We start from the raw sequence: 26658 nt of genomic DNA on the forward strand, positions 1-26658 counted from the left end.
TCGGGTGAGAGCAGGCTCCACAGAACGGTAAAATAACCAGTTATTAAACCACATCCACTTCTGCCTTACCAGGGAACAGGTGTCAACTTCTTCTGTTGAAGAAAAAAAATAGTCTGTGTGTTTGACAATTCTGGTTTCTCCAGTGCTTTCTGTGAGCACACGACCCTCATGCCCTCTACACAAAAGCCCCCATAACCTATGTTTTAAGCTGCCAGGCTTGTATCAAGTTAGGAGGGTGAAGAAGTCAGCCATTTTGACAATTCACCACTTGTTTTCGAGCCGTGACCTACCTCCCTATCCGTCTACCAGGGAGTCTCAATAGGACCACGTAGGTAACTATCGGACTGCGGCACAAGTTGACTTCAACTGGCCCTACTACACCCAGGGATTAAATGGCCTGCCAGCATCTTCCTTTGGAGGAAGTGTGATGCTCTCTCTCTCGACCCCCTCCCCTTAAATCTAAAAATTCGAGTTGGCAGCAAAGAAATGAACTGGCCTCAGGTGTCAAGGTCTTGGGAAGCTCCACCAGCCCCTTTCCTCCCATTCCAGGCAGGAGGAGAAAGCAGCTCCTCTCCTGGAAATGCTCAAGACTGCCTACAGGCTAAGAGTCAGTGCAAAGATCTCTCGTGTTCTCTCTCCCGCCTTCTTGAGTCACCCAGGAGTTGCTTCGCTCTCCTCTGTTTAAGTCTGCATTTATTAATTCAGTTTGATTTGGCTTATTACTTCAGTGGAGGAACCCAATAACCGGGGCTCCAATGCTTATCACAAGGCATTCTGTGGGTGTAGAATGGAATCAAATACTCGCTGAATGTATCCACTGAGAGAAATACATAACCCCAAAGCCAGAAAACTGGAGGTTCTTAAGTTTCTGCATTGTGGGTTTGGAATTTAACAATTGTTCATCTAGCTATTAGTGAAAGAACTCTGGCCAACTCAAGCATGACAAGCATGGCTGGCAGGTTTTGTCTCCTCCCCCCCACCCCACCATTCCTTTTGCCTTGCTTTAAAAAAAAAATAGTTAGATCACATTCCTAAAACTAGCCCCCAAGATCTATTCCCTTATTTAGCCACTTACTCCTTCTGAAGCTGTCTACCAAGGTATAGCTATCGAAATATTAAAGTCTAGCAATCAAAAGCTCCCTTTGGTTCACATGCCCAACCAAAATATACCACGACATCCTAGCCCAATCTAACACAGACAGACCTCCTTTTTCCCCCTCCTTAAAAACTACATCTGCAAGGTCCTTTGCTCCTATTTTTCTGCCTGAGTCAGAAAGCAGCCACTTTAGCTTTTCTTCCCTGATTAACAAAGGATCTCTCTGTGAAATAGATGTTTGAGTGTGGTTTGTGTGAGGCCCAGGCCCCACAGCTGCTATGGCAGGCTTGATAGAGACAGCTAAAAAGTAGGCCTACATTTCTCGGTTTACTGGTAGGCAGCACTGGGTTCCAGAAAAAGCCATAGGCTGACACTACCCAGGAATGGCCAGCATCTAAAGGAAAGTACCTAACATTCCAACCATTAGGTCAGACCACCAGATGTCCCTGACCCCAGAACTCACCTATTCCCCTTTGCCAAGTACCCTAGACAAATGTTGGTGGGAGTGGGCCGCTTGTTTGTCCTGGACACCCGTTAGCTTACACCCTAAATAACTACACAGAAACTGTATTAATCAAAACACTGCTTGGCTATTAGCTCTAACTTCTTATTGGTTAACTCTTACATATTAGTTTAACCCATTTCCATTAATCTGTGTATTGCTACTTGGCAGTGGTTTACTGGGGATTCTAACCGGCACCCATCCCATCTCAGGCTGAGGATCCATGGCGTCTCTCACTCTGCCCTTCTTCCCAGCATTCAGTTCTGTCTTCTCTGCCTACCTAAGTTCTGCCCTATCAGGCCCAAAGTAGTTTTTTTTTTATTCATTAACCAATGAAAGCAATACATGAACAGAATCTCCTACACCAGACAAATGTCAGCCAATCAGGGTCCTGAACCCTGGAAATCCCCTCACCCCAACCTCTACTATGAAAAAGAAAACCTATCCCAACTGGGCTGGGCACTCTCGGCTTTCAACTGCTGTGTTGGACAGATGGAGAGTCCATGCTTGAGCTTGAATAAAGGCTCTTTGCTTTTAGGGATTCGGTCTCTGTGGTGGTCTTTTGGGAGTTCCCACAATCTGAGCATAGTAGTTTGTGCCTAACGCAGTCCCAGAGGGAGCCCTCCACCCCAGCCTCTCCTTCAATTAGTGTGCTCCAAAAGAAGTAGGGGCAAGAATTGTTCTTAGTTACTGGTTTTCCTAAGCCATGTAGAGATAACTCAAGTAGGTGAAAAGGTATTGTTGAACCCGCATCACATGGAGCCCCCACACAAGACCACCACAGAGCCGGTATCCCATTCAGACACACTGGGGTTTATCGATTATAAATTGGCTAACTCGGACTACAATCTGACATGCCAACACAGTGGATAGGGGATAAAGCCTCTGGGCTTCAGGGTAAAGGGCTTTTAAAGGGAAAACCTGCAAGCAAGATGACTCAAGCCTTCATGTTTTGGAATTGGGTAAAAGTATCCTGTTATGGTAAAAATAAAATGCTGCAGTTCCCTGAGTGGCCTGTGGGCCATGAGGACCAGCAGATCCCATGCTGGGAGCCAAGCTGCAGGTGAGAGACAAAGCGCCATGCAGAGAAAGTGGGTACTTATTTAGTGGGTTATGGAGGTGAAAGGGAAAGGGGGAGGGGAGAAGGGAGAACAGAGAGAGAGGCAGAGAGAAAGAGAAACAGAGAGGTAGGAGGAAGGGGAGAAGTGGGGAGAAGGGAGTGCAGGGGAGAGATGGAAAAGGATGGTACTCAGGTTGGAAGCTGAAGAAAGCTCTGCTTGCCTCAGTAGAGGGGATGGAGAGGGAGTGGGTGGAGCTTGTCTCTTAAAGGGACAGGACAAACCATTCTGTATACAACTTTTGAATTTATTGGTTAGGGTATAGGGAAATTTTAAAACAGTGACTGCCAGCAGATAAGAATTTCAAAACAGTGGTTAATCAGATACCCACAAAGGCATTTGAAGCAAGCAGGTGTTGTCTGGACACCCTGGTGGGTCACTTTGACCAGGGCTGGCACAGTTCTTGGGAATGTTTATGACTTTGCGGGGCTGCATTCACCCCCCCTTGTTTAAAATGGAGTTCGTTCTCAAAATAGAGTTTGTCCTGTTCCTTCAGTGTGATATGTGTGTGTGTGGGGGGTGTCTAGGGATTAATACACATAAAATCTATTTACATTAATTTATACATTATTACATTATTAATTATATTAATACACATAACATCTCTTAGGTACTGTGAGCTACAAATGATTCGAACTATAGCTGACAACACAGCAAAGGAGACAAATAGACCACTGTTGTTCTTTTTTTAATATTTTTATTTTATATGCACTGGTATTTTGCCTGTATGTGTGTCTGTGTAAGGGTATCAAGCCCCTGGAATTGGAATTACAGACAATTGTGAGCTGCCATGTGGGTGCTGGGAATTGAACTTGGGTTTTCTGAAGAGCAGCCAGTGCTCTTAATCACTGAGCCATCTCTCCAGCCCCTACTGTTGTTCTTTCTTTTTTTTTTCTTCTATTTTACGCAAGTTACATTGGTAGCAACAACCAAAGAAGTTATATTTTGAAAAAACTTTTTCCTAGTTAAAACTTCAAACACCTTTCTGTAGGCAGTATAGAAAGGAAAAGCCTCTAAACCTAGCTCATGTCCTATTCCTGGAGGCCCTCAGTTCCAGCACCGGTAGATACTAAGCCAAAGACCAGACACAGGATGAGAGAGCTCCAAACGGACTCCAGCAACGGACTTCTTTTTCTTTGCTTTTTTATGTGTTTGTTTTGTTTTTGAGACAGGGTTTCTTCGTAGCTTTGGAGCCTGTCCTGGAACCAGGTCTTGTAGCCCAGGCTGGCCTCTGCCTCTCAAGTATTGGGATTAAAGGCGTACACCACTACCGCCCGGTCAGCGGCGGGTTTCTTTCACCCACCCGCGGATGGATCACAGAATGGGTGAGCCGCTAGTCCAGTAGCGGCTGTTTGGGGAGGGGAGAAGAATTTGAGCTGTAGGGACTAGACCGGCTGGCTAAGGTCTAATTTGAAAGCCCACAACCACCGGAAAGGGATAACCCTGGTGGGTGGGCTAGTGGATGCGGAAGCGGAAGTAGAATACCGGAAACTGCGACGACTCCCGCTATGGCCGAAGTGCTGTCGGTTACGGCGGAATCCGTGGCCCGCTGTCAGGCGCGGGCAGCACACAAAGTGGTGAATCAGGTGGTCCTCCCTGGGGAGGAGCTGGTGCTGCCGGAGCACGACGACGTAGACGGCCTCGGCGGCGCCGGGGAGCAACAGTTACGTCTCAATGCGGGGGCGCGCCCGCGGCTGCGCGTCGTTTGTGGCCCGGGTTTGCGACGCTGCGGGGACCGCCTGCTGGTCACCAAGTGTGGCCGCCTGCGTCACAAGGAGCCCGGAGGAGGCGGCGGTGGCGTTTACTGGGTGGACTCTCAACAGAAGCGGGTGAGCGACTTCGGAGAGGCAGTGCTGCTGCGAAAACGGAGTTCCAGTTCCGGGAAGACTCCCTGCGTCTGGGAGGAGAGGTTAAGACGAGCCTCTAGGTCCCTCTGTGCGTCTTCTTTAGAGGAACCGCAGTAGAAACACATCCTGAGAAGGGCGAAAGGAGAAAAAGGCTCAAGAGTAGGAAACAGCAGGCTTGCCGTTTGGAGTCCCAGTTGCAATGAGCCTAAATCACAGGGAGTTAAATTTCTCGTAGAATAAGTAAGAGCTTTCACGTAGGAAATGTCTAATGGATGGGCGTCCTTGACTGTAAAGATTCTTGTGCCACCGGATGTATAAAGATGCTGAAGTGTGAAACCCCACCCAAGTCAACTCCGGATTAGTGGCTACAAAGTTGGACTGGTGCGGGCTGATTTGAACTTCCAGCTACTGAAGAGTATGAACTGGGAGGATTGGTTGAGGACCCCCCCCCGCCGAGTATCCTTGATAAAACTTGCTGGAGGTATTTTATATTAGTATTAGTGTCGTTTATGGTTGTTCATTTTGTTTTGTAGTATGTACCGGTGAAAGGAGACCATGTGATTGGCATAGTGATCGCTAAATCTGGAGATATATTCAAAGTTGATGTTGGAGGGAGTGAACCAGCCTCTCTGTCTTACTTGGCATTTGAAGGAGCAACTAAAAGAAACAGACCGAATGTTCAGGTAATGATGGGAGCCTTTGGTTTCACCAGTGAGAAAAAATAGCCATTCCCCATAACTGTCGGAGGGCGACCTAAATTGTCTCCAGAGCTCCGAGATGCTTTACAGGAGTTACTGAGGCGCTGCAGCTCCAGAGCCAGGGCTCTGTACTTGGTTCTTCTCTCCCAGGTTGAAGGGTTATGTCTGCTACCTGTCATGTTCTTATCCACCTCACAAGGAAAATGGCCCTAATCTAAGGGATGCTGGCACGGTCACCCATCGTTCATCTTGGCTCCAAATCCTTGGAGCTGACAGAGGCATAATCTTGTTACTACGGGATTTCAGGGTGAGCTTCTGGGCAGACATATTCTTCCTGAGGATGAGTGTGAACCAGAAACTTGATGGCACCTATGCCACTTTTCATTCAACTCTCACAGGTCTTTAGGCACTTGATCTGATTTGTTCCAGATCTTTTGCCTACCGATCCCTTTGTCTTCCCATGTTCAAGCACTTGTTCCCTTTTGACAGAACCGGGCAGCAATCTCATTAACACTCCTGCTTCCATCTGTTGACATCCTCACGGTGACATACTCCGTTTTTAAAAAAGAACTTTATTATATATATATATGATTTTTTTAAAGGTTTATTTATTTCATGAATATAAGTGCTCTATCGACTTTATGCTAGAAGAAGGCATCAGATCCCACTGTAGATGGTTGTGAGCCACCATGTGGTTGCTGGTGTAACATGAGTGCACCAGGGCCTGCTCTGTCCTCCCACCAGGTCCCCACAATTGTTTAGTTCCAGAGAAAATCACACACAGGACTCCGTAAGTTATAAAGCTGATTGGCCTATTAGGTCAGGCTTCTTATTAGCTAATACTCATATCTTGATTAACCCATTTTTCTGATCTATGTTAGCCATGTGACTCAGTACCTTTTTCAGTGGGGCAGCTCACATCCTGCTGCTTCGGTGACCTGGGCAGAAGTGGGAGGAATCAGCTTTCTCCTCCCCAGAATTCTCCTGCTCTCCTTGCATGCTGGGAATTGAACTCAAGACCTCTAAGTGCAGCCAGTGCTCTTAACCACTGAGCCATCTCTCCAGCCCCCATATTCCCATTCTTAACAGGAAAAACAGGATTGTTCAAGCACTACAGCATTTACTGACACTGTGCTCCAGGGGTCTGCCCTCACACTAGAGCACTTCCTGTAATGATGCTCAAGCTTCTCAGCACTACTGAACTTTGTTTCCTTCCGGGGTCTTTATTCATGATGGTCCTCTGTCTGGATTGCAGCATCTCCTCAGCCTGGGAGACACCCATCCTTTGAGTGACTGTAAAGTCATTCATCCTTATTTTCCTGTATCTTTACCATAGCACAGGATTTATTCTTGAACTTGTTGTGAGTTTATTCATTCTCATTGCCCCGTGCAAGACCATTGTTCCTGAAAGCCATAAAGTGTTATGATTCTCTCTAGGTTTTGTAGTTACCCTAGCCAGTGGGTACTTAAAACAGTTATTTTTTAATGTATGCCTATTGAGAGTGTTTTGGCTTCGTGTATGTATTTATCAACTGTGACTGCTGCTTGTGGAGGTCAGACAAGATCAGGTCCCCTGAAACTGGGGTTATGACTGGTTGTGAGTTGCTAGGAGGGCACTACCCTGGGTCCTCTCTGCAGGAGCAGCAGTACTCGTAACCTGTGAGCCAGCTCTCCTGCTCTCAACAGTGAGTGTTTTAATGTTAATTTTTTTTTTTTAAAGCAGCAAGTGTTCTTTTTTTTTTCAAATTTATTTATTTATTATGTACACAATATTCTGTCTGTGTGTATGTCTGACAGACATCATTACAGATGGCTGTGAGCCACCATGTGGTTGCCGGGAATTGAACTCAGGACCTTTGGAAGAGCAGGCAATGCTCTTAACCACTGAGCCATCTCTCCAGCCCATGAGTGTTTTAATGTTGAATGAAGAGAACAAATGCATTGTTTCTCAGCTTCATCATTTTAAAGTTGGGTTTTTGTAACAGTTTAAAGCAAATCTTCCATAAAGTGGCATTTGAATTACCACTGTCCCATTTTATTTTGGATATGGATGTCATGAGTTTTTCCTTCCTCTGGTCAAATATATAACTTTTTGTAAGTAGTACTGATAGAACATTCTCCAATGATGCCGGGTTTAGTTTTTGTATCCGCACTGACTGCTAGTTATTGCTAGTTACATGTGGCTGTTGAGCAGCTGAAAAGTAGCTAGTGCAACGAGGAACTGAATTTTGTATGTCTTAATTAGATACAAGGTTAAATATAAATTTAAATTAAGCCACATATAATTTGGACAGTGCAATTTTGAAGGGTGTTCTTAGACCTTGAAATGGCTCTTGTTGGAGGATTTCGTGGTTATGAAGGGAGGACTCAACTTGAAAGTAGTACCACTGGTCCTTAACCTTGAGAGCTGTGGCTTGCTGGCATTCTTGCCCACAGAACAGAACCAGCACAGCACCTGTAGGATGTCTGATGAAGGGAAGAGAACTTACTTTTCTTTTAACCTTATAGGTTGGAGATCTCATCTATGGCCAGTGTGTGGTTGCTAATAAAGACATGGAACCAGAAATGGTCTGTATTGACAGCTGTGGACGGGCCAATGGGATGGGTGTGATTGGACAGGACGGTCTGCTCTTCAAAGTGACTTTGGGCTTAATTAGAAAGTAAGTTATATCTGTTAACTGCACTGCTTTAATGAAAATTTAAAAATATGTTTTAGCTGAGTAATGGTAACTCACACCTTTAATCCCAGCACTCAGGAGGCAGAGGCAGGCAGATTTCTGTGAGTTGGAGGCCAGCCTGGTCTACAGAGTGAGTTCCAGGACAGGCTACAAAGATACAGAGAAACTCTGTCTCAAAAAACCAAAAAAAGAAAAACAAAGTTTACTAGTTCTTTGAGAATTTCATACAGTGTATTTTGTTGCTCATTCTCACTCTCCATCTCTCCTGTAACTTGTCCCACATCCCTTTCCTACGTTCCTCCCCTCCCCATCCTCCTAAGTCTGTATGTTCCTCAAGTTTGTGTGCTCTCTTTTTTTGTTGTTTTGAGACAGGGCTTCTGTGTAGCCCTGCTGTCCTGGAACTCACTCTGTAGACCAGGCTGGCTTTGAACTCAGAGATCTGTTGGCCTCTGCCTTCTGAGTGCTGAGATTAAAGGTGTGTGCCACCACTGCCTCCTGCCCCCGAAAATAAGCCACGATTCTCAAGTCTTGAATTAAGGTGTTCAGGAGAGACTTTATACATTTATGTGTTATATAACATTGGTGACGTGACTGTAAACTCTGGTATGCCTGAAAAGTGGAAGGTTCTTGGAAGAAATGGGGCATTGATCTGGGCACAGTGGCATATTCCTGTAGTCCCAGCTACTTGGGAAGGCAGGACAGTTTTCAAATCTACAAATCTGAGACGAGTTTAAGTAACCTAGCTAGATTTCATCTCCAAGTAAAAAAGGGCTGGGGGAGGGTGGTACATGAAAAGGGGCATCAGATGGCATCGTGTGCCTTGTGTTGGGAACGATTCTGAGGGGCTTTGAATGACCATGGAGAACTACCCAGAGAAAGAATCTCCTTAGGAGAGTCACAACATGTCCAACTGCTAAATTAAACTTTCTTGTCTGTTTTTCCTACCAGGCTATTAGCTCCAGACTGTGAAATCGTGCAAGAGCTGGGAAAACTCTATCCATTGGAGATTGTGTTTGGAATGAATGGAAGAATATGGGTCAAGGCAAAAACCATTCAGCAGACTTTAATTTTGGCGAATGTCTTAGAAGCTTGTGAACACATGACAACAGATCAAAGGAGACAAATCTTTGCCAGATTGGCAGAGAGTTGACAGAACACCTTTAATGGCTCATTTTGGTTGAGACTGTTTCCTGGGGAAATCTATTTTTCAGATGAATCGCTTCCTGTCAGATCTTTAGAAGATGCATATTGTCTTACTAGAATCCAATAAAATATTTTTATAAGAGTTACTGGTCTTCACTCATACATAGATAAGAAAATTATAAATTTTTATATGATAAATTTCATATATAACATTGTTTGAAGTTACCTTCCTTAGTTCTCTAGGGAACTGCTATAGTACAGCTTCTATAATGAGCTGTAACTCAACATTAAAATTGTTTGTTATAATAGTAAACTTGTTTGCCAGAAGGAAATCCATCTGTAATCCCATAAGCCAGCTGTTATGGATCCTGTAAGAGCTCATACTCACGTACTGACCTTGTTGAAAAGTTCCAAGTGTTTTTACACCATTAGTTCATCCCTGGCAAGTGCAGAAGACAGCAATCCTCATACTGAAGCTCAGGGTGTAACATGGCCCAAGGTTTAACCACTGTGTATTTATGTTTTTAAAATTGAAGTTATAGGATGTTGTAACTTAACATGATATTTCTATGTCTTCAGTTTTTTTCTTAAATAATAGTATGATGATAATAGTATGATGAGGATTTCTGATCCTGTTCTAGCCAAATGTTAGTTAACATCAGTTACCACAATCTTTAAAAAACCTACATGCTCCAGGTTTTAGATAAAGAGAGGTTTGGACTTGGGTCGGAGGGATTATGCTATTTATGTTATGAGATAAAAAGGAAGACTGGCAAGTGATACGAGTTAAGTGGTTCTGGGTTTTCAGACCCCTGAGCATGAGCTCTGCACCTCTGAAGCCTGTGTGGCTGTGGCCCATCCAGTATGAGAACTTAAGGGGTCTTCTGAGACATAGCCTATTTTCAGTAATAACGTTCAATATATCAAGAGAAAGTTCCCAAGGGATTGAAAGGGAAAGGAGAAGGAAGTAGGCTGAGAGGTCCTTTGGTTCTTCTGAGAAACAGAAAACATCTGAATTCGCTAGGAGCTTGACTTTCAAGTTAACCCAAAATAGGAGGAGTAACAGTTTTATCTGAACACGAGAAGCCTTCTGTCTGTATAACAGTGGGTAAGTGTGCTTGTGTGTCAGAATGCAGCATTCCTTCCTGGCTGCTCTATGCTGGATTTATCAATAACCACGTTTGCTTTTTGACTAGATCTGAGGTGTATGTGCATGTAAAGCACTTGGTTTATGTAAGGCTATGCAAAGCTATACAGGCTAGAAGAGAGGAGCGCTCCGTGACCATAATGAGGACAGAGCCACAGGGAAGAATGTCAGTCGGGCTGGCTGGGCTGAGACAGCAAAGCTGATGTGCGCCTGCGCTGGTGAAGAATCAGCACATAGACAAGTGAGAGAAAAGTAATTTTATCCAAGTTCAGTGAAAAACTAACATTTCTAAAGGTAGTTATTTCACAAAGAGCTCAATGTACAAAACATGAATTAACATCCAAAATGCCATGTATTTTGACAATTCCTTCATACATAAACTTTCTTTTAAGCCACAGTATTATGTTTTATCAGGGTATTGCGAGTGAGTACTGTAATTTCCAGGCACTGTAGGTGACACAAAACATAAACATGTGGTCCTTGCCATTAAAGGCTTTCAGAGACCCATGACAACCCGTAAAGGCAAGTGTGTGTCCCTGCCACCCTTTACCTGCCCTTTGGTGCTTCACCCACTACATCTGGAATCTTACACTGCCCATCATCCACTGAATCCCGAAGAATGTAGCCTTTTCCTGGAGAAACTCCTTTCTTCAGTGCTTCAGGCCAGCTGTGAGTCTCGAAGTACGTGGACAGGATATCAAACACTGTTGGAGGGAAACAGGAGAACAGACTAGTGAAGGACCAATGAGGAAAGGATATGTGTAATGTCTCACTGGCCCAGTGTCCTCTTGAGCTACGTGGTGGTAGATGATGGGAAGAGAGAAGCAAGGACAAGGCCCTGCCTACGTACACTGAGAGGAAAGGCTTTGCGAAGAGATAACTCTGCAACCGAGGAAGGCAGCACCATGGGAACACAAGGGGCTGATGTGGCCCGCAGTGGGAGGAAAGGCAGCCAGGAGGCCTCTAACTGAAGATACTGGCCAATGAAAGCAGACAGCAGGGCATTCTAAGCAAAGGGATCCTTTCAGCCAGGAACAAAATATGAGGAATGCCTCTCAGTGGCCAGATGCCTGCCAGCAAGTACAGGAAGGAGAGTCTAGGTACATGAGTCACAGACTGAGTCAAGAGGCACTGCACTCAGAGCAAAGCAGCAAGCTGGGCGGTGGTGGCACTCACCTTTAATCCCAGCACTCGGGAGGCAGAGGCAGGTGGATCTCTGTGAGTTTGAGGCCAGCCTGCTCTATAGAGCAAGTTCCAGGACAGGCTCCAAAGCTACAAAAAAAAGAAAGAAAGAAAGAAAGAAAAGAAAGAAAAGCAGCAGTCTGAATACACAGAAAACATAGTGACCAGCCAAGAAAAAAGACTAGTAAATGGCCAGGAAAAAACATGTTGGGTTGGATCATGTGACCAGTACCTTGATTGATGGCCAGTATTTCTGAATGGTAGTTTTTCTCATTCTGGCGCCTGACCATGTATTCCTGGATTGGCAAGCGGGCTGTCTTCACAGAGTGTTCTTGAGCTTTTTGGAATGTCACCTTCTGTAAATCAAATTTTCTTATTATAAGAATTATACATGAAGATGTTCATTGTAATGGACACCGCCAACATTGAGAATTCCTACACATTGCTGCTTTCAGTTGGCAGAAAGATAAGGGAGGACAATGTACTCAAATTGCACATCTGAAGAGTGCACCCCATTCATGGCCACCAAGAGGCCGCCTGCCTGTCTCAGGAGGATGTGACAAGGCAGAAGGTGAGTGTGACCCTTGCCTCTGCAATAGCTCTTTCCCATTCTCAACTGTTTCTTTTAAAAATCTCAAATCAAGTAATCTCAGAGACTCATTAAATTAATTCCCATTCCTGTCATTCATTTCTGCCAGCTAACGTTATCAAATTTATCAAACAGACATCTAACATTATTAGCCTCTCACTGGAGAGCAATGACGTTCTCCCTTAATACACTACTTCTTTTTCATTTTTGAAAATTCTGTAAGATTATTTAACACACAACCATTATACTATTAAAGTCTCCCCGATGTCTCTTCTAAAGCTTTCCCCTAGTCTATAATCCAACCAAGGTGTCCACAGTGCACTTGACAGGTTTTCGTTTGTAAGAGAGCTCAATCCACAGGCAGGATTCTCCTGCCGCAGGCTCCCAGGCAGATGGGGCCCTAGACACGTCACTGTATTTAACAATGTGTTATTTTCTACATTCTTTTAAAACAACCCGTTTGTTTTAGTTTCTATTACAGTGGCTTTTTGGAGCGTCCCATTGTCTTGCAGAATGTCCCATCCTAGACTTCTTGTTTCCTCATGATTAAATTTACACTTCTCAAATTTTGAGCAAGAATACTTGACAGGAAAGAGAAGTACACCAGGAGTCAGAATGTCTCTCCTAGTGATACTCAGGCTCATCAAATTTGGAGATGATGATAACCAACAATGGCTCCATTGTAATGGTACACTGTGCCTTGGTATTCTGCCAGGGGACGCTGAGCATGTATCTCAGATAGCTGGTAATGGCTTCACTTAATCCGCTGCCTGAATCAGTGACTACACTGGGAGCAACATAAACAATGACTTCCTAATTCCTATTAGCAGACTTCTGTAGGAGACTACTGTCACTTTTTAGATTATTATTATTATGACACTTTGGAACATTTAGTTTTTTGTTTTCTTTTTTTCAAGACAGGGTTTCTCTGTGTAGCCCTGGCTGTCCTGGAACTTGCTCTGAAGACCAGGCTGGCCTTGAAGTCACAGAGATCCACCTGCCTCTGCCTCCCGAGTTCTGGGATTAAATGCGTATGTGTTTAACCATGCCCCGGCAGAACACTTAATTTCAAATACTTACCTGTACTTAGTTTTAAAACTAAATATCATCTGTGTTAAACATGTGCTTCATATATGTGTGTCTCTCACACAAGATGCATGATAAGCACATGTAAAACAGACAACAAATATACCTAAGAAAAGTGAACCATGGCGCCTTGTGAGTTGAGGGGTCCAAAGTGGGACAGACGCTTACTTCTCACTATGTTCCTTTCTGCAAATGTAAACTATTATGTCTTTTAATGTATGCTAATTAGTGAACAGAAGCAAAAAAATAGTATTTATGTAATAGAAACAAAAATTAAAACTTCAGTAACAGTTTAATTATTCCAATGAAACTCCAATTCAACAAGACACCTGAACAAGGGGCTGGACAGATGGCTCAGTGGTTAAGAGCATTTGCTGTTCTTACAGAGGACTGGGGTTTGATTCCCAGTACCTATAGGCGACTAACAAGGATCTATAACTCTGGTTCTAGGGGATCTGATGCCCTATTCTGACCAGGCATGCACATGGTGACGGCAGACATACATATGAGCAAAACATTCATATCCATAAAATAAAAATAAATCTGAAGAAGCCTGGGCAGTTCTACTGATTTGAGATCCTGTGGGAATACGACTTTCACACCAGTAAGAAAGTTAGCCTAGAAGAAGTCAAGTATCTCTCCCAGAGAACCAAGTGTGGAAAAGTGCTAAGCCAGGATCAGAGCCATCCTGGCAAAAAGAAGAGAAGAAGCAAAATGGCTGTGTCTACATCACCAAGCATGTCTACTCTGACTTCAGGTTCTGCTCCTCTCTGTTTAGAGCAGAGGGACCTCCAGGCAGGAGGGGGTTCTAGGAACAAACTCTTTTTGTTCCCATGCAGGGAACAGGGCTAGGCCTTCTGGGTAAGATAACAATGGGGCAAATGCCTCTACTATAAATAGGCTAAAATGGATACTTACCTTCTGAATGCTCTCATCTACAAGTCCACCAATGATGTAAACCGTGTTCTCATCAACGTCTTCAAGGGCTAATGAAAAAAATGAAGGCCACTGGGATCAATTTTGTTTTATAATTTCTAAATCCAAAGAAAGCAAAAGGAAAGAAACATCACCAATACTAATACAAAACAACAAAAAGCTAATTCTCTGAAGACAAAGCAGACAGTAGATGTGAAAAATGCACGTGATGTGCTCAAAGCGACACTATGTTAGAAAGGAAGCGGGACCAGAACTGCAGAGAAATGTGAGGAAATATGAGAGGACCATGGCCAACCTAATACTAGCAAGTGTGAAAATTACACGAGACAGAGGATATTCTGTGTGCGTGTGAGAGTCTGTAATGTAATATATATCCATATATAGAGAACACTGTTTTAAATATATGTATAAACACACACACAGAGTCCAACTGGAGGTGGAACTAACCTTGACAGCACTGGGTATCTGCCCGTCCCCCAGTTCCCCCTCCCCCATTCTCTTGGATGGAGTGACGACCAATGTGCCATAAGAATGATGAAACAAAAAACGAGGAACAAAGTCATCCATGAAGTCAGGTGGGCAGGAAAGGTACTTACCCCGTTCTGAGTCGGGAGTCAGGTACACAAGGCTTTCCAGAGGAAATACACTAAAGCAGTCTTCTTCTGTCACATCTAGCTGGAAACACAGAGATTAGCGCACAGGTGGGGTGGCATTAAACAGCATGGTGCACACTCACACAGTGCCTGGGCATCTAGTGCTTGTCAGGCACAGCTCCGCTGTCCTGGAGCTGCAGGTCTGAGTGCTTCTTGCAAAGTGCTTAGCTGAAGCAAACAGACAAACACATCAACACAGATAGTTAAACCACAGAAATGAGACAGAAAGTGACCGGGGCTCCCAGAAGGTCAGGGAGCACACGCCCGTACTACAGGTGCAGGAGTCCCACACTAGGATGGCTTTCCGGTGAAAGGAAACTAGAACCCGGTTTCTGGGAAGAGGCAAGGCCGACACATGAGAAAGAAACTCAAAGCAAAGGAAATCACCTCAGACAGGCAGGAACATAGGACACAGGAGAGACAGCTAGCCGAGCAGCCCCACATGACACACCTCACATCTATGGCCTCCATGGCTCCGCCAGGGAAGGCTGCAATAACTTAGTCCAGGCTACACAGCGGAACAAAGGGGTATTTTTAGTGACATTCCTTAAGACAGATCTGGGTCTCACATGCATATCTGCTGCTACCTTTATGAAGATAGGAAGTCCTGTAGTTTTTCCTAAAAGACACCGTAAAGCCACACGGCTTCTAAAAATGGCATTTCTCTTCCTCTTAACAACTATATTTTCTGCCTCTCCATGACTGTTTCCCAAAAGCATTACGAGGATATGGGTTAGTATGAACTAGACAGGGTATAAAACACAGTCCTAGACATTGGGAATGTCAGTTTGCCAAAGCAGGACAAGAATGAGAAAAATGTAATACAAGAACTAAGGCAAGAGTCTGAGACTTCAGAGTGCATCAGTAAATGTATCATCTCTATTCAGACATTGCACTGCCCTCAGTACCCATACGGATTGGTTCCAAGATGGTGCCACCAGACACCAAAATCTAAGCATGCTCAAGTCTCTTATAAATTCCAGTGTTTACATTTAAGTTAGATGCTCCTGAAGACTTTATACCATCTCTAGACTATCTTAACACCCAGAACACATAAACAGTTCTTATGCTGGACTTTTAGCTTTCTGGTTTTGGAGATGGGGGTCTCACAATGGCCTAGGACTCACTATGCAGTCCAGGCCAGCTTCAGACTTGACAGTCTTCTGTCTCAGCCTCTGAAGTGCTGGGTTACAGGCGTGAGCCACCACACCCAGCTATACTGTACTGCAGAGAATAAACGACAAAAAGTACCTATGTGTTCACTACAGATGCAATTTTTTTCTAAATATTTTTTTTAAACTATGGTTAAGCTGGAGGTGAGACAGCTCAGTGGGTGAAAGGACACTGGCCATCAAGCCTGACTGGAGTCTTATCCCAGGACCCATATGGTAGAAAGAGAGAACAACTCTCATTGTCCTCTGACCTCTGTATTTATGCCACGGTATACACACATACACACACTAAATAAAAGAATAAGCAAATGCAATACAGATGCAATTAAATGTGTGGATGTGAAAGTCACAGGTAGAGAGCAAGCTGCACATCACAGAATGGAAGATAAAGTCTTCCGACTAGGACAGGAGCACTTTCAGACAGTTCCGGGGTCAAAGGATTCCTACCAAGTATGCAGAAAATCCATCATTCATCCTCAGACACTCTTCATAGAGGGGACTGTCGGTTGAGAATCCAGTGAGGCAGATCCAAAAGGGCCTGCTGGCTTTTTTGTTTGAACCATACAACCTTCGGATCTGTGCAGCCAACCTGCTCAATTCCTGTAAAGCAATGAGGACAACTCAGCAGAACAAGAGGGACAGCTCCTGCCACCTACTAGCTGTGGTCCGCAGCAGTCACCCAGTGCATGCTGTGCCACAAGACCCTCATGAACTAGCCTGGCCCCCTTTACTCCAGGAAATAGCACATGGAGAAGTGTTAAACTCCATGACACTATACACACAGACCAAGGTTAAGACAACGATGCTAGTCTGGAAATATTCCTGAGTGCAAAAACTGAGAATTCCTCCTGCTGACTCTGCCACTGTATATTTAATGATATTTGGAAAGATTGATTCTGCTTTTATCTAAAGTTTTTTATTATGTGATGTTCAGTATTTAACTTAGGCTAGAGAACACTTCATGCTCCATCACTACCTTTGGCACCATCGCCCAAACCGTAAGAGATGCCACAGTGTGTTAAAGTTTTAACCTTCCCCTGCAACCCTAGAAAGTTGTTTCATAATTTAGCTTGATTTGTGCTATACTGATTAAAAGGCATAACAGGCATTGGGTTTGATTTAATCTGCTCTCCCAGTTAATATAAAGGGAGACTGCCTTGTTCACTTTTTGTCTGCCTGTTCATGGCTGCTGTCTCTGCCTACACTGAGCTGGGATTAAAGGCATGCACCATTAATCCCTGACTCCTCGTTCACTTTTTTTTCCCCTTTGTTTTTCAAACCAGGGCTTTTCTGTGTAACAGCTCTGGCTGTCCCGGAACTTGCTTTGTAGACCAGGCTGGCCTCGAACTCACTGAGCTCCACCTGCCTCTGCCTCCCCAGGTGCTGGGATTAAAGGCGTGCGCCACCACCTTCTGGACATTGCTCACTTTTTGGAAGGCTACAGTTAGATGTTCTGCTGAGAACCTTAGAGATGCAGTCCTCCTAGTTTCTCTGAGAAACATGTACCATTAGCACACATAACAGTGATGCCTGAAATAAGATTCACTATGGTGTAAGGCCTCAAATTCAGGTCCAGTATTATGTGCAGGTTTGACTTCTGGCACAACTGAGAAGACTCAAAAGCCAAATCCAAGCTCCCCTGCAGTCGGCCTTTCCAGATGAAACAGGTGCCCCCAGCTAAAAAGCCTTTCTAATCGAGTGAATGAGGCACAGTTCCTGTTTATTCCTCTTTGCCCCCAAGCAGCCCATGAAACCATCCAAACAAGCCAACCATATTGTCTGCTGGGAGCTGGGGGACATCTTGCCCATTGCTTTCTCTTCCCAAGTATAATCCCATGTGGCTTTGTGTAGCATGCCATATCCTCCTCCCTAGGCTGTGAGTCAATGAGACTAATACACTGCTGTCAATCTCATCTGTCCAGGATCATGTGACATGTGTTCAGCCATCTCCAGAACCCTACAGCATAAATCCCTCCCTCATTAAAGGAAATAACGAGAAATAACTAAAACATAAACACTGCAAAGACCTCCCACCAGGAACCCTCCCCACAACAGGCTGCCAAGCTAGTATTTCTCTTCTAAGCAGAAGGACAAAGACTTGGTGTCTGGAGAAATGAACCGGCAAGGGTCCATCCAGAAAACATCAAGGCCAGAGTGGGAGACTCAAAAGGGAAAACAAACTGCAAAATACACCAAAGAACATATGTTCCTTTCCAACAGCCACTGTGGAACTCGGTCACCTAGATTAGAAAACCAGACCCTTCTAGATTACTCGAGAGCCACAGAAGCTGGCGATGGTCACCCCTCCCACGCCTCCCTCAGGCTCTCAGTCGTCTACCTTCTTTGACATGTGGTGGGTCATGCTCAAGTCAACACACAGTCTTGGTCCTGAGTGTTTGGCTTCCAAAAGTTTCTCTTTGGTTAAGGCTTTCAAGAAACGTTTGCTGTGCTGGGGACAGGTGCCTGTGACAGAAACACCAGAGAGTGTTATGTGACAGAAACATAAGAGTGGGCTAGCACAGGCACAATGATCAACAATGAATAAATGGGACCTCGTGAAACCGAGAAGCTTCTGCACGGCAAAGGACATCATCATTTGGACAAAGCAGCAGTTACAGAATGGGGAAAGATTTTTATCAACTCCACATCTGATAGAGGGCTAATATCCAAAGTATATAAAGAATTAAAAAAAAAACCTAGATATCAAGAAACCAAATAACCCAATTAAAAAATGGGATACATATTTAAACAGAATTCTCAAAAGAGGAAACTCAAATGGCTGAGAAACAAATGTTCAACATCTTTAGCCATCAGAGAAATGCAAACTAAAACTACTTGGAGATGTCACCATCAGAACGGCTAACATAAACAGAACACGTGACAGCTCATGCTGGCGAGGACGTGGAGCAAAGAGAACACTCATCCACTGCTGGTGGGAGTACAAGCTGTACAGTCACTATGGAAATCAGTGTGGTGGGCCCTCAGGAATAGGAAAATCTACCCCAAGATCTAGCCATACCATTCAAGCAAAGAATGTTTCATTCACAGAAACACTTGCTCAGCCATGTTCATTGCTGCTCTTTGTTCATTGAACTAGAAACAACTTGGATGTCTCTCAACAGAAGAACAGAAAAAGAAAATGTGATACATTTACACAGTGGAGCATTACTCAGTAGTTAAAAAACTGACATCATGAAATTTGCTGGTAAATGCAAAATGCATTAGAACAAAATCATCCTGAGTGAAGTATCCCAGACCCAGAAAGACAAATATGTTATGCATTTGCTTATATGTGGATGTTAGCTGTTAAGTCAATGATAACCAAGCTACAATCCATAGGACCATAAAGGTTGGGTATGGAGTAAGGGACTAGAGGGAGACAGATTTCCCTAGGAAAGGGAAATAGAATAGATAGCTATGAATGGATGGACGGACAGACGGATGGATGGATGGAAAGAGGGGCTGGAATAGGAGAATCAAGTGGGGAGGGGAAGCAGAGAGGAATATGGAAGGGAGAATACAGGGAGAGACAGCTGAGATTAAGGACCATTTGAGGGGTAGTATGGAAACCACAGAAGCTTCCTAAAATATATACATATCTGAAGGTGATCTAAATAATGGGAGACAGAGTCAGGCGGTAGTGGTGCATGTCTTTAATCCCAGCACTCGAAGACGGCAGAGGTGGGTGAATCTTTGTGAGTTCGAGGCCAGTTTGGTCTACAGAGTGAGTTCTAGGACAGGTTCCAAGGGTACAGAGAAACCCAGTGTTGAAAAACCAAAAAGAAAAAAAAAAAAAAAGAGAGTCTCAGCTGGTCATCTCTTATTACCAAATGAATTTTCCAGTACTGGGATTAGGTTACATCTAATTGAGTTGTTGGCCAAAGGGCCCCATGGGAATCCGCAAACAACCTAGGCTGTTAGGGAATATTTGTACTGTGTGATGTGTTGCTGTGATTGGTATAATAAAAAGCTGAACAGCTAATGCTAGACAGGAGGACAGGAGGTGTAGGCAGAACTTCTGGGCAGAGAGAGAACTCTGGAAAGAAGAAAGGCGGAGTCGTTAGCAAGACTGAGAGAAAACAGGAGGTGCAAAATGGAAGAGAAATGTTACCACGCGACAGAACATGGATTAATATAAATGGGTTAATTTAAGTTATGAGAGCTACTTGAGTACCGGGTGGTGGTGGCGCACACCTTTAATCCCAACACTCGGGAGGCAGAGGCAGGCAGATCTCTATGAGTTTCAGGTCAGCCTGGTCTACAAGAGTTAGTTCTAGAACAGGTTCCAAAATCTACAGAGAAATCCTGTCTCTAAAGAAAAAAAAAAACAACAAAAAACAAACAAAAAACACAAAAAACCAACCAATCAACCAACCAACCAAGCAAAACAAAAACAAAAAAAGTGAGACAAGCCTGAGCTAAAGGCCACGCTTTCATAATTAATAATGAGTCTCCAGGTCATTATTTGCGGGCTGGTGGTCCAAAGACAGTCCGACAAGAAAGCCTGCTACACCAGGCTGTTGCCAAGACTATAAATTGTTCTCCACAAACTGACAGTAAGGCCCCATCACTGCAGAACTCATCTATACAACTCATTGAACATGGAGAAGTTGAGCTGGTGGGCTAAATAGAGCCTTCACCCCCACATCCCAGTGTCTGTGGTACAGGAAGGTACTCTGTATGCTAGCAAAAGAGAAATGTAAACACCAAGACAGCCACAAACCCTTTGATATACAATGGTGTCCTGACAGCAAAATATGCTAGGGCAATAATGGCACAAAGCTTGTGGGAGTAACCAACCAATGTCTGACTTAAGGCCCATTCCACGAGATGGAGCCCATACTGACACTGCTTGGATGGCCAAGAACCAGAGACTAGATAGTCCAGGGACCTAGGGGAAAACCAAGTACTACTGAACTAAAACAAACAAATGGAAAAATACAACAACAACCAAAAAAAAAAAACCCACATAAACAAAACCCCTGAATACATAGCAATAAGAAGACTCCTAATGACACTCTGCTACACTCATAGATCAGTGCCTTGCTCAGCCATCACCAGAGAAGCTTCCTGCTGCAGCAGACAATGAGGACAAATACAGAGACTCACAGGCAGACAATGCAGTGGAACACTCAGTGGGATGTCTCTATCAAGTCTCTCCCCTCAGGACTCAGGGGTGCCCAGGGAAGAAGAGGCTGGGAGAGCTAGGAGCCAGAGAGGATGGAGGGCCCTATGAAAACAAGGCCCTGTAAAGATCTGCACCAGTTCCTCTGAGCATTCATCTTCCAGTTTAGTGTTTTTACGGGATTCCTGAGTGGGTGTTTGACTGCTGCACCTTCTCTTGGGCTGCTTTCCTCCTGTTTGTCTTGTCCAACTACAATGTAATAGTTTTTGCCCTATCCTTTATTTAGTGATATAATACGTTATAAATTATATGATCACAGTTATTATTACCTGGGTGTTCCGCACGTTTGACTTTTCTTCTTTCTTTTTCCTGCTTCCTTTTGCTCTTCTTCAAGGAGACTATCCTTTCCCAGTGTCTCTGTTTTCTCTGCACATTTTTCTTCCATTATCCAGAAAACAAAATTATTTGAGAACTCCATAAGAATCAGAAAGGAAAATGGACATCAGTCACCTTTCTTCATTTACATATAAAGTTAGAGAGAAAAAAGGATTTTTGTCTTAAAAACAAACCTGCTGGCTTGTATTTATTTTTAATTTTATCACTATGATTTCTTTGCTATTTTATTTCCATTGGTGAATATTCAGTAAACACAGTGTTGAGTTATTACTATTGTATGCATTGCTTGGGATCTGACTCGGGGCCATGCAAGGCAACAGCTGTAACTGAATAATATCCCTACCCAGATTATAATTAGAGAGAACATTACCTCACCCCAGCATCATAATAGTGACTTTTTCAGGTTATAGAAAACTCATCTGGGACAGAATTTTAAGAACAGAGTTTGGGGGCTGGAGAGATGGCTCAGTGGTTAAGAGCATTGCTTGCTCTTCCAAAGGTCCTGAGTTCAATTCCCGGCAACCACATGGTGGCTCACAACCATCTGTAATGAGGTCTGGTGCCCTCTTCTGGTCTGCAGACATACACACAGACAGAATATTGTATGCATAATAAAAAAAAAAAAAAAGAACAGAGTTTGGAGTTCTTGACCCTTTTAGAGGCACATCAAAATTTCTTTTGAATTTTTATTTGCATTCTTGAGACTCAAATGAAATCAAAACCTTAATCAACCTAGCAGTGAATGGATTCAACACTTAGAACACACAAAATTCATTCTCAACGCCTTTCATCTGCTGATCGACCCTTAGAGCCAGGTTCTCTGGGACACCCATCACGGCAAGCTCACCGAGCCCCACGCTGCACTGTTTGCAGGACACGCCTCTTCCTCTTGGTGCTCGTATTCCACATCCATCTGCAGCAGCTGGAAGATCTCAGACAGTCCATCTTCACCTGCCTCCTCTTGGGAACCGTCTCGTCCCCGCACCCCCAGTGACTCTGCTCTCCCAGCACTTTCTTCTAACTGACAGTCCATGCGCTCACGCCACTCACACAGCTAACCCTACAACCAAACGAGAAACAGCGTTCCTGTGTTAGTGGTGAGCAGGTGTACAATACTGGTCCCGACTGAGTGAACTAAGAAAAGCATGCCGCTGAGTATTCCAGAGAGGTAATTCAGCAAACAGTCAGCAGTAAAGAGCCAAATACACTAATAATATTCTAAATCTCTAGCTCTATTTAAGAGGCCTCCTCCCTTCTTTCTGTGTTACTAAGGATTGAATCCAGAGCTTTGCATGCACTAGACAAGCACTCTACCACTGAGTTAGATCCCCGGTTCTCTTTTTACTTTTTATTTTGAGACAGGGTCTCACTGTGAAGCCTTCAATTCACTCTGTATGCCAAGCAGCCCTCAAAACAGTAATCCTCCAGTCTCAGGCTCCTGTGTAGCTAGAAGTTCAGGACAAAGCTACCAGGTGCAGGCTAAGTTTGAAATGTATTTATTTATTGAGTGTATCAGAAAGTTAATGGCATATACAAAATTAAATAGAATATAGAATTCTTCCAAAGAAATGAGGAAAACAAGACATTCTCTAAGCATTCTAGAAGTACCACACTTTTCATGTATGGAAAGCAATGCGGATTATAAATCTTTTCAAACCAAAAACATCTAAATCTGTGCGATGGCACTTCTCTTAGATGTTTACACAAACTAATCATCCACATCACTTTTGATTTTTTTGTTTGTTTGTTTGTTTTTTGTTTTCCAAGACAGGGTTTCTCTGTAACTTTTTGGAGCCTGTCCTGGAACTTGCTCTGTATACCAGGCTGGCCTTGAACTCACAGAGATCTACCTGCCTCTGCCTCCCCAGTGCTGGGATTAGAGGCATGTACCATCACTGCCTGGCCATAATCTCTCCTTATTAAAAAGAGCAAAAAAAGTCAAAATTGTAAGGGGACCTATGGCTCAGGGGTAAAAAAGTTCTAGCCACAGAAGTCGTATGAGCTGATTCGGCAGAAAGACCTGAGTTTAACCCCTGGAACTCATGTAGATGTGGAAGGAAGGAACTGACTCCACCAAGCTGTCCTCTGACCTCCACACATGTGACATGGCATATGCACCAGCACATTACACACACACAAAATTAAAAAATAAAGGCCCTGTTTGGGGAATGAATCATTCTAATGTCTCTTTGGAAGTCTGGCTGAGAAGGAAAAAGAGATAGGAGAATTTTGAGGGGCTCTAGAATTTTCCATGATTGCTGCTTAAAAAACTCGAAATCCGGGGTTAATGTTTTCCTGCCAAACTGAATTCCTTTGAAGACTCTGCGAACAAGCCTGGAGAGACAGTCCAGCATTCAGGTCACTGGCTGCTTTCGCAGGGGACCTGGGTTTAGGTCCCAGCACCCACAACAGGTTCATAACCCTTTCTACCTTCAGTTCCAGGGATCCAATGCCATCTTTGGCCTCCAAAGGAATCAAAGTTCACAGACACACACGAAGGAAAAACAGTTGTACACATAAAATACAAATAAATAAATCCTAAACAACAACAAAGACCTTGCGATCAGCAATATTTGGCATTTGTTGAACTTAATTTCTTTTCTGTTTTTTTGTTCCTTGTGCCTTCCTAAATTCTGTAGTCCCTGAAGATGCTTTTTATATGAGGGAATCCAATAAAGACAACACCAACCACTACCCCGAGTCTATAGTATATCTGCCTGCACTCTCCTGAAGGCAGAGCCACCTTTCTCAAGCTTCGCACCTCTGGTGGACGGCATGAATCCTGGCACGCAATGGCAATGCAGTAGGTGCTGAATAGAGGCTATCATGTAAGAGTCCTCATAAGGCGAAGGTGCAGCTGCGCATCGAACACATACACCTGCTGCTCTTAAGGAGGACCCGAGTTCTATTACCAGCACCCATATCAGGTGGCTCACAACTGCCTATAGCTGCTCTCTAAGGAATCGGATACTCTTTTCTAGACTCTGATGGCAACTGCATCCACATACACTTGTGTGTGCATGTATGAGCACACACACACGCACACACACTTAAAAATAATCTTAAATAAATCCACACAGATCTGCTGAACCTGAACAAGACATTATCTATGCCCAGATTTGGCATTTCACCCCTTAATTAAAAAAAAAATCTTTTCTTTCTCAAGGCAGAGAGTCTTTTCTCAAGCCTGTAACTAGGAGCTAGGAGGCCAAGGCAGGGAGACTGTGAGTTCTAGGCCAGTCTAGTCTACACAGTGATTATATCCCATCTCAAACTAAAAAAAAAAAAAGAAAGGAAAAAAAAAACCTTTCTGAGCCTTAGTCATTCAGCAGAGCTGCTAAGTACCTGCTAAGTAATACAACAATGGTGTATCTGGGGACTTTGGCAGTGACATTTATTCCACCTTTATGAGGTTCCAATTTTCGACTGCTTTGAGTTCAACTCAAACTGGTTGCTCTCCTTTTTCCTACTCTACCATAAATCCTTCCTGGGAAAGAGGTCAAACATTTACCTCCGCACCCCAGAACTTGTACTAAGCAAGAGCAGCCTAGGAACAGGGCAGAGGTGGTCCACGCCACCAATCCCAGCACTCGGGAGGCAGAGACAGGTGAATCTCTCTCAGTTTGAGGCCAGGCTGGTCCGCAGAGGGAGTTCCAGGTCAGCAAAGGCTGCAGGTAAACACAGTAGAGTGCTTGCCTACCATGCAAAAAGCCCTAGATCCAACCCCTGGTACTGCCTAACCAGTAGGGACAGCTCAGGTGACACCGGCGCTAGGATAGAAAACAAGAGGGTCAGACATTCAAGGTCATCCTTGGCAACACAAAGTTTGAAGCTAGTGTAGACTACCCAAGGCCCTGTCTCAAAATAAGTAAATAAATTCTTAACTAGACAGCAGCAGATAGATGAGTATCTAAACGTTTGGAAATTATGCCACCCCCTTCTGCCTAGAGTCTGCAGCATTTTCCATTTCACTTACAGTAGTCCAGTATCTACACAGATCACCGAAGCCTATCCCTTCCATCAATTTTCCTTTTCCTAAAAGATTCCATTTATTTATTTGACTGATTGATAGGGTCTCACCAAGAAGCCCATGCAGGCCTCCAACTCACAAATCCGCCTTGCCTCTCTCCGCCTTTCAAGTGCTGTGGTTAAAGGCCTAAAATGTTATTTTTTTTAAAAAAAATTATGTATCTATGTGCACATGAGTACAGATGCCCAGGGAAGTGTGAGGCATCAGATCCCCTGGAGCTGAAGTTTACTGGCAATCATGATATGGATGCTGAAAACCAAACTCGGACCCTCTGCAAGAGCCATCTTTCCTGCTAGCTCCAACTTCATCAATTTTCTTTAGCTCTCTCTGGTCTATCTATTCCCCCAAACAGACTAAATATCCCGATGTCCCTGCATAAACTGTTCTCTCTGCCCACGATGCTCTTTCTTAATCTCACACGTCCTCAGCTCACGCATATTTTCACTATCCAACACTACCTACTTATTTTTTGTCTGATTTCCCCACACTCTTACAAGTAAATGTTTACTCAGACACTCTAAATACTGTCTGCATTAACTCCGACATCCCTGCCTCAGACCTTTCATAGCCCAAGTGACACCGGGTGCGCACAAACGCCAACGCTAAGTGTCCAATCATCCTCTGCGTGCACAAGTCTCCCATTCTCTCATTCTGGGTAGAGGGGCCCCAAAGTTAACCACTTTAGCACTATAACACCTACCTGGACCACAGGCCGCAGGGAATGTGGGTCCCGCTGCGAAAGAGGGGAGGGCAAGCCCCAGAAACCCCAGGACTGTGGGTGCTGCGACTTCAGGGTGGGACCCAGTAGTCTCTAGTCAACCTTCAAAATCGGTGTCTCCCCGCCCTGCCACCCGCATACCTGACGACCACACTTTGATTAGAAGAGCCCAAAATAATTGGTCCCGCCCCCAAGCTACTTCCGGTTCCTGATCGGCTTCGAGTGGCATTCTGGGAGTTGTAGTTTTCAATCAACTCTATAGAGGATGCCAGTGGGCTAGCTGGGCATCTGTATTGTGGGCACCCGTAAGTTAGTTGAGGGTGGCAATTCCAGCTCCTCGCAGACATTACGCAGCTCAAACAGGTGGCCAGTCGCTTTCTAGCTAGCTGGACACTGCAAAACTGGACTGTCCAAGCTTTAAACCACCTGCCTTTTCTTCTGTTAGTATGGGGCCCTTATGGTTTCCTGAATTTCCCCTCAACCAAAAAGGCCCATGAGCTAACACAGCGCCTTCTCGAGTACACAGCTCCCTCTGCCACCAG

At 44.2% G+C, this 26658-nt stretch overlaps 2 protein-coding genes across 3 annotated transcripts; one reads left to right on the forward strand and one right to left on the reverse strand.

Moving 5' to 3' along the window:
- Window positions 1-4191: 4191 nt before the first annotated feature.
- On the forward strand, window positions 4192-9224 carry Exosc3 (exosome component 3). Its single transcript, XM_048420078.3, has 4 exons — window positions 4192-4545; window positions 5097-5246; window positions 7770-7921; window positions 8888-9224. The coding sequence occupies exons 1-4, from the start codon at window positions 4225-4227 to the stop codon at window positions 9087-9089; spliced, it is 825 nt and encodes a 274-aa protein (XP_048276035.3). The 5' UTR covers window positions 4192-4224; the 3' UTR covers window positions 9090-9224.
- Window positions 9225-10471: 1247 nt separating this feature from the next.
- Window positions 10472-26304, reverse strand: Trmt10b (tRNA methyltransferase 10B). Of its 2 annotated transcripts, XR_014997318.2 has the most exons (10): window positions 26099-26304; window positions 22216-22428; window positions 21302-21410; window positions 18186-18310; window positions 16295-16447; window positions 14619-14697; window positions 14005-14072; window positions 11644-11767; window positions 11406-11501; window positions 10811-10933 (listed from the first exon to the last, which is right to left on the reverse strand). XR_014997318.2 is itself a non-coding variant. In XM_048420076.3 (9 exons), the coding sequence occupies exons 2-9, from the start codon at window positions 22399-22401 to the stop codon at window positions 10776-10778; spliced, it is 1002 nt and encodes a 333-aa protein (XP_048276033.3). In that variant the 5' UTR covers window positions 22402-22428; window positions 26099-26301; the 3' UTR covers window positions 10472-10775. The 2 variants fall into 2 exon arrangements, 1 of the variants encoding a protein (XP_048276033.3); XM_048420076.3 differs by lacking the exon at window positions 11406-11501 and having other exon boundaries at window positions 10472-10933; window positions 26099-26301.
- Between the last annotated feature and the right edge of the window lie 354 nt (window positions 26305-26658).

The sequence above is a fragment of the Myodes glareolus genome, chromosome 16, assembly GCF_982192425.1.
Source record: "Myodes glareolus chromosome 16, mMyoGla1.1, whole genome shotgun sequence".
Taxonomy (NCBI): domain Eukaryota; kingdom Metazoa; phylum Chordata; class Mammalia; order Rodentia; family Cricetidae; genus Myodes; species Myodes glareolus.